The 7,528-nt window shown below is 42.8% G+C and overlaps 1 protein-coding gene across 1 annotated transcript in view; it reads right to left on the bottom strand.

Annotated features, from left to right (window-relative positions):
* LOC136646447 (collagen alpha-1(IX) chain-like) overlaps positions 1-6,216 on the bottom strand; it is a 76,937-nt gene extending 70,721 nt beyond the window's left edge. The window contains exons 1-4 of the mRNA XM_066622704.1: positions 6,164-6,216; positions 4,335-4,408; positions 2,166-2,243; positions 1,653-1,785 (exon numbers count right to left, since the gene is read on the bottom strand). Of these exons, the coding sequence (XP_066478801.1) occupies positions 1,653-1,785; positions 2,166-2,243; positions 4,335-4,408; positions 6,164-6,216 (338 nt within the window). The remainder of the gene's footprint in view (positions 1-1,652; positions 1,786-2,165; positions 2,244-4,334; positions 4,409-6,163) is intronic.
* Between the last annotated feature and the right edge of the window lie 1,312 nt (positions 6,217-7,528).

The raw sequence follows: 7,528 nt of genomic DNA on the forward strand, positions 1-7,528 counted from the left end.
CTCATTGGAGGTGGCCCTGGCAATCCACTCCTGGAGCGAACACCCACCTTTAATTTGTGCCTATGAAGACTGGCTGTTGTGCCTGACTAAGCCACACACCATGTCATTTCTCCACCTGCATAATACTCTGAGATAAAATGTCTTAAAAGTAAAATGCTTTATGTCAGAGGGTGAAAACATATTCTGCCATCATGCATAATTTCTTTCTGTACATCTTAGTGTCATTGCTCATTAAATTTTAATTTTTTAATTAATTTAATGTTGATTAATTTGTTTTTCAGTTAGTAAATATGTGCACGTGTTGCCTGTTGAAAATCTGTGTTGTGAAGCTGACTGACAGAAAAGAGAGTTGGTTATGTGCGAGCATCCCATGTTTCCTACGTCTGCTTCATACAAGGAAGGGCCATTGCACTGAATATTTGTGAAGCCATTATGAGCTTTGGCAACATCAGGAGAAAAACTGCTCAATTAGCTATCCCATGGCTGACTCCAATGGATAGAAATACTTTTCCAAAAGTGTTAATAGTGGAGAAAGTGCTGCTCAGCAGTATTTACTTCAGGAACATTGTGGGATGCCTATACCTACTACTCAATGACTTGCAGTTGCATGTGTGAACTTCCTCCACCAAAATGTGTCCATGTGTGAGATAATGATATATCTCTGTTGTGTCTAACATTCAGGGGCTTTGATGAACACATGTGTGAACCCATCCTCATGATCATGCCGAAAGAACAGAGGGTTACAGCCCAATTCTAACTAAAGTCTCACACAGTGATGCAGCAGTGCCAGTGCAGTCTCTTCTGCACCCTGCAGGGAATTTCAGCTGCAGGAGGTCTCCTCAGGGTAAGGGGACATTTGTCCCCTTGCCCCAGGGTATGCCCCAGCAGCTGCAATGGGTCAGCCTGAACATGCGCCAGCAATATCACAAGTCCAAAATGATCCATGCAGGTGGATCAGACCTGGGAAGAGGTTTAGATGTTTAGGCTACTGATTCCACTCCCTCCCAGGCCTGACCTGCCTACCCTGCCCCATCTCTTCCCTGTTTCACCCCCTGCCTTTCCCAATGCTGGACTTGCCTGGTCCAGTGGGTGTTCTTCACTATGCCAACACACACAAGAAGGCTCTGGCCTTCCTGCTGGTGTGCCACCTAGTCATGCTATCACAAACCGCTTTATGGTACTTTTGAGACAGCGCATGCCAACAGAACAGGCATTCCACTAGCACTGAAATAGGATAGGATTGGGTTGCTAGCTGGGAAAGTACACAGTATGGGAGCAGACAGTGTAAGCTCTTTATGACGTACTTAGAAACAAGATACAGTAACATGAAAAGCCGTTCAAGAAGACACAGTCTTAACAGCACAATGCTATGCATTGTGATGCCCTTACCAGAAAAAAAAAAAAGGCAGGTTAAAAATTCAGTAAATCAAATGTATACACAGAAGAAAGTCCCATTTATTTCCATGAGACTTACTCCTAGGTAAGTGTGTATATGATTGCAGCTTTGCTGGTTTCACTCAGAAACAAAAGAGGAGGACTTTTGTCACTGAGGGTACAATTTAAGTCTCGAAACAGGGTTGCCAAGCTAAGCAGCAGGCAGGGTTTAAATACAAACTTAAAGAGAAATTAGCTGAAGCCACAGTGTGTATTACCTAGTTGGAATCCGGAAGTCTACATTTGTGCCTAATTTGTAAGCCACCTGTAAGTCCGTGGAGCCCACCACACGCTGGATGATGCCTCGGGAAGCAGCTTTATCAAGCTGGAACTGTGAAATCAGATCATAGCCTGAAGGAACAAGCAGGCACATTTGGAAAGTTTAGACAGAGAAATCACATAATAACATAACATTTACATAGGTCTGATTAGATCTCTGTTGCTGTTTTAATCTATTTCTGCTGCTAAATTAATGTTTTAAATAATGTTTTAATGTTACCATGTTTGTTTTAATAATGCTGTGGATCACCTTGGGAATCACGACTGAGAAATGGGATATTAATATTTTTAATAAATAAACTATGTAAATAGCTCCTTTTTCAACCAGAGAGAGAGAGAGAGAGAGGTTTCTACTTGTCTTGCAGAAGCAAACAAGAAGGCAGACCTCCAGAAGATGCTGTGAAATAGTTTATTTGAAAGAATATGTAGCGGTTTGTATGTACTGTACTTGCCTGGTAGGTCATCTTGGCCAATCCTAGTTGGTGGGCAGAGGTCAGTCTTGGTGTTTGAATTGAAAGTTACTGGAAACCCTGAAAGGAATAGTGGACACAATTGTCTCTGTGCATTGAACTGTACGTTGATTAAAGTCAACTAAAATCCACAACTTCAGGCAAATGAAACTCTACAACAGTATTCAGATGATGGTGGAGATGGTGCTAGGTGTCTTATGAAATGTATACACAGGGCCTCTGCTGAGAGAAATTTTATCAAGGGGTACAAAGTTTCTTTTGGGCCACTTCCCTTCTCTTACCTGGACCAGAAAATAAATTAAGATCATAATTTTATACAATCATTGCATCAGAATGTCCACAAATTACAAATGTCCACGAATTACATATCTAAAACTATGAAGGCTTACACAAAATGTGAATTCTAATCTTTACACAATGTATACAAACACTTTATGAGATTCCACAAAATTTCTGTCTGTTCTCCTTTGGCTTCTGTGCCCCCTTTTAGACCCCAGGACCAAGTGAGATATATGCCCTGTACCCCCTCTCATGGGCCCTGGTGGGATCAGAAAACATAAGATCCTAGAAAAGTTTGGGCCCCTTCCTTTGACCCCCCCTTTTGACCCTGGACCCAGGTACAATTTACCCCCTGAACCCCCCCCCCCCCATGGACCCTATGTATATAATCCAAGGCAGTAGAGGATATCTGTTCTCTTTCCTGTCATTTCTGAAGGGGCAACAGCCTTTCCTGACATAGGTTTGTAATATAAAGAGTTCTACAGTGCAGAGCTTCTAGTGGTTTGGACAACCATTAAAAATCTAGCTACCTAGTTAGCTAAGTCAATACCTACACTTATTTAAAAGCAAACAAGCACCAACTCCACTGCATCTGAGAATCTTGGCTACCTTCCCTTTTCCTTTGACATTTCAGACATTCCTACTCCTTCCTCTCCCATGTTTCATCACACACCAAGCCCTGTAAAGTGAGGGCCAGTGGGGGCTGTGGACAAGAGCATAAAAGATGGTCTCTTGCAAGAACAAACAGCCATTTCACTGTTGGAAACGCACTCTCTGAAGCACCACTGTGAGCACTGTGGGAGGGGAAAGGAACCTAGCCCATTCGTTTACCACCTTATCCCCTCCCAAAATAACCAAAAAGGAAACTTAAACATTGGTTTAAGCTAGCTGAAGAGTTCTACCTAAGCCACGTTTCAAGCTGGAAAATATCGCTGCAGGCTGGAAGAAAACGTACGCAGTTTGAACGTACAGAGACCTTTTTGTCTATCTCAAGGAGTGATGCTGAAATATAGATTTCCATCTTCCATGCCTAAAGGCAACAATCCTGTGTGCATACTTACTTGGGAATAATCCCCATTGAATTCAGTGGGATTTTCTTCTGAGTAAACATGCAATGGATTGCCTTGCCAATAAATGGAATGCACCAAATCTATTGCCTCTTCTACTCCAGGAATGGAGCCTACCTCCTTTTACGCTGCAATCCTATACACACTTACCTGGGAGTAAGTTCCATTGAACTCAATGGGACTTACTTCTGCGTGGATGTGTCTAGGATTATGCTGTCAGGGATTTATTTTTTCAGTTGCAGCTTAGTGTCCCTTTTCAAAACTGCTTCTTGAATAGATGGTTGATGGCTGTATAGACCCTTACTTGTATAGATGGTTGACATCACATCACAAAAAGGGGAACACTGATGGTCATTATTGAATCAGTGAGCACACATGTCTTTATTGAGGCTGATATGCTTTACTGATTCAACTTTTGTTGGTCTACTCTAGGTAGTGTGGGCTGCAAAGAACTCTTTCTAGTGGTTATGTGTAACACTAGCTCATTCATAGACAGAAGCTGATCCAATAAAACATGCCATTATACCTATTTCTCAATCTTCGATTCCAGAAATGTAATCTTTCTTACACTGTTATATTTATTGTTATAAGTATTTGAGAGACAGAGTGCAACATTTAACAAGTAGGTTTAAAATGCCAGTCATCAAAAGACTCTACCTTCCCGAAATTCCTGCTCTGCTCATTCCCATGCCCACGCAATATTACAATGAGTACTTTGTACTCTTATATACAGCATATAGCAAAGTATGGCAAAACCATTGCAACAGCTAACATCTGCCATAAATCTGATAAAGTAGACCCTTACTTGTCTGTTGTTGAATTGTAGCTGATGTCAGAAACCCCAGAAAACAGTACATATAAAAGGAAACAGGATAATGCCTGTAAGAAAAGAAAGACAGCTTAAACATAAAGGCACTCTGCCTCACAATGTCATCCACTTTCATCTCAGAGTCATGCATATTAAATACAGGAAAGCACAACTTCTCGCTTTGCTCGTACAGTTGGTAAGCAAAGTGCTTTAAGAGTTCAGGTTTGCATCTTTTTTTTTTTTTCTTCCCCATTGCAACAAAATGTTGTCTGGGTAGCTGTCTCACCCTCTGAATTGTACATATGTAGCAGTCACAAGACCCCAAAAAAAGGCAGAGGGCTCAGCTGGCAAAGGTTACTTTGAATGCAGTCAATTGATCTTTTTTCCTTGCTGTTCTTGCATAGAAACACTCAGTTGCTTACCAGTTGCTCTTCATTTTCTCACCCTATCTTGGCCTTTAGGTCACTAGACAGTTGAAGGTTTTGCCTTTGGTCCCATCAAAGGAACAGGGGAAGAATTCCAGGGTCCAGCAGCTGTCTCTACCCCTTGTTGGGTGTTCATGGGGAATGAGACTCAAGCAGTGAGGTCTGTTTTAATAGTCCTGAAGCAAAGTGGAGGTGGGCATTAGACAGGCTTACGTGTTCCAGGGGGGCTGTGAAAGAGGAATTCAGCCTGGTCTATAAAAAGAGAGGTAGAGCAGGGTGTGGACATACAAGAAATCCACAGTGCTGCCCAGTAAGTGAGATGGGTAGAAAAGGGGGAGAGGGAAATAGCTGCTGGAGAGAAACTTGGGGTTAGAGCCTGGAGGTGACCCAGTACAATGATGTATATTTTGGCAAGTCTGCTAATCTGGCTAAGTTCAAACACTTCAAGTGCTAGGAAGAAAAAAAAAAGAAGTTTCATTTCTCACTAACTCCCTAATGAGGAAGTCTCCACTGCAGAGGACTTTTGCTAAACAGAAGCAAACCATTTCTGCAGGGTTTACTGATTAAATATTAAGAGAGAGAGAGAGAGAGAGATTTTAAAAGGAATGTCATTTCTCTGCCCCAGTAGGTTATTACTAAAAACACTTTAGGTTGATTTTAAGCACACAAGTAGACTTGAAGCTGAGGAGCCTAATATGATCCAACATAGGGGTCTCCAAACTATGACCCAGGGGCCATATTCAGCACTCTATAAGATTTTATCCAGCCTACAGCAACTATTTTTTTTGTCAGAGCGTTTGCACACCCACACAAGGTCATCGCCTCCTTCCTGCTTTCTGCCCTGATAGACAGGAAATTCTACAAGTGGCCCTCCCAGTGAGTAAAAAACTGCATTCTTGTATAAAACAAGTTTCTCTAAATCAAGGCTGCAGGAGGCTTTTAGTACACATTTTCAGGAGGTAGTGACTTGGCTGTGAGAGCCCCCAAAGTACACAAGAGAGAAGGCCTGTTGATGTCCATCCATAATACAATAAAGTGTGGTTGAAGCAAACCATTTCCTGGTCTTTATGCTCTGGTTGAAATGGGAAATACCAACTACTGTACTTTTACAAGAAAGCCTGTCTAAATATACCCCCCTTCATTACAGAACTGTGGATGCCCAGAAAAAGCCCTTCTTTGGGATTAGACGGGCATGCAGCTTTTAAACATGTGTGTGACTTCAGCTTTTAAATTCTGAAGGCATGATTTCAGACAAGCTGTTGACTGGTCAGACTTGTTACCGTCTCTGCATTTCCAGTGTACGGATTTCAGAACTTTGAATAAATGTGTTTGTAATACTGGATGTATGCATAAGTCATCCTGATGAAACAGTATAGAACAGTGTTTCTGAACCAGTGGTACCTGTACCACTGGTTGTACTTGAGGTAAAGTCCAGTGGTAATCATGGGATACATTCTCTGCCTCTGATGATCAGCCCCATTCCCTTAATTTGCTCCATCAGTGATTCACAGCATTCAGCATCCAGTATAAAATTATTCTAGCCGGGAAAGTAAGTTCTTGTGGCCCATGCTGTGTATCTAACTTCACCTTCCAACAGTGAGATTTCTGATTCACTATACAGAACCTAGCACAATATTGGTGCTAAAGAAACAACAGAAGCTGATATCATTGCCATTTGAGCATCTTAGAACAAAGCACTGGAATAGAAACACAGCAGGCTCTGAGGTGTCCGGTCAATACAAAGTGAATTGTCAAGTCAACCTCAAGAGTCAATAGTGGATGAGAAACTGAACAGTCTAATTGAATAGTCAAATCATTATAGTTGAGTCAATGTAAATAAAATCTACAAAAGTGCTGCAAGTGTTTGTCAGACACAACCCTAAAAAACAGGGAAGCTGATTGCGGTCACTAAAGTTGCAATCCTTGCACACTTACCTGAGTGTAAGCCCCACTGAATACAGTGGGACTTACTTTCAAGTAATCATGCATAGGCTGCACTGTAATAGGCCTCATAGGTAATGTTTATTGTTCCTAGTCAACTGAGGGCCCATTCTAAACCTGAACTTGGGCTGATGCAAGTCCTTTGTGCTGGCCCGGGAGTGTCATAGGGAAGATAGGCTGGCACATGCATGTGTGCTGGCCTCCCCCCAGCGATGCAGGCCCTGGAGGAGAGGTGAGTTGCGTCAGTCAACGTAGGAGTCTGGTGGGGCCTGGAGGCGGGAGGGTAGCATTTTGGGGCAGGGGGAGGGTGGACAATGGGCATTCCTGGGGGGGGTGGAGAACAGGAGGCGTGGCCAGGATCCAACAGTTATGCTGGATCCTAGCCCTATTCCTGGGTGGTGGGCAGCAACCCTGGCTGCTCTGTTCTACTTGGATCTGCACTACCTTGTCAGGTAGTGCAGTTTCCAGGTAAACCCATTAGGGCTGTGGCAGCGCGGCATGGGATAAGGGAAAAAGTTTCCCCTTGTCTCGGGCTGCACTGCTTTTGGCCCCAAACTTGCACTGGATGCAGTGTAGTCCAGCACAAGTTAGGATTGTGCCCTGAATCACCCAACAGTTGCCCCATGCTTCCTTCCAAGTCATTACTACATAACCATTCAAATGCTTCTCTCAGCATCAAAGTGGACATGACTTTCAACATGTCAGGTGCCCTTCCATCTTTTTCTGTTTGTTTGGGGGTTTTTGTTTGTTTAAAATAGGAGCTGCAGAACCACCCCCAAAAAAAACATAGTGACCATAACATGCAGGGAGGAAATCTGCTCTGTT

Source organism: Tiliqua scincoides, chromosome 1 (assembly GCF_035046505.1).
Source record: "Tiliqua scincoides isolate rTilSci1 chromosome 1, rTilSci1.hap2, whole genome shotgun sequence".
Classification (NCBI taxonomy): Eukaryota; Metazoa; Chordata; class Lepidosauria; order Squamata; family Scincidae; genus Tiliqua; species Tiliqua scincoides.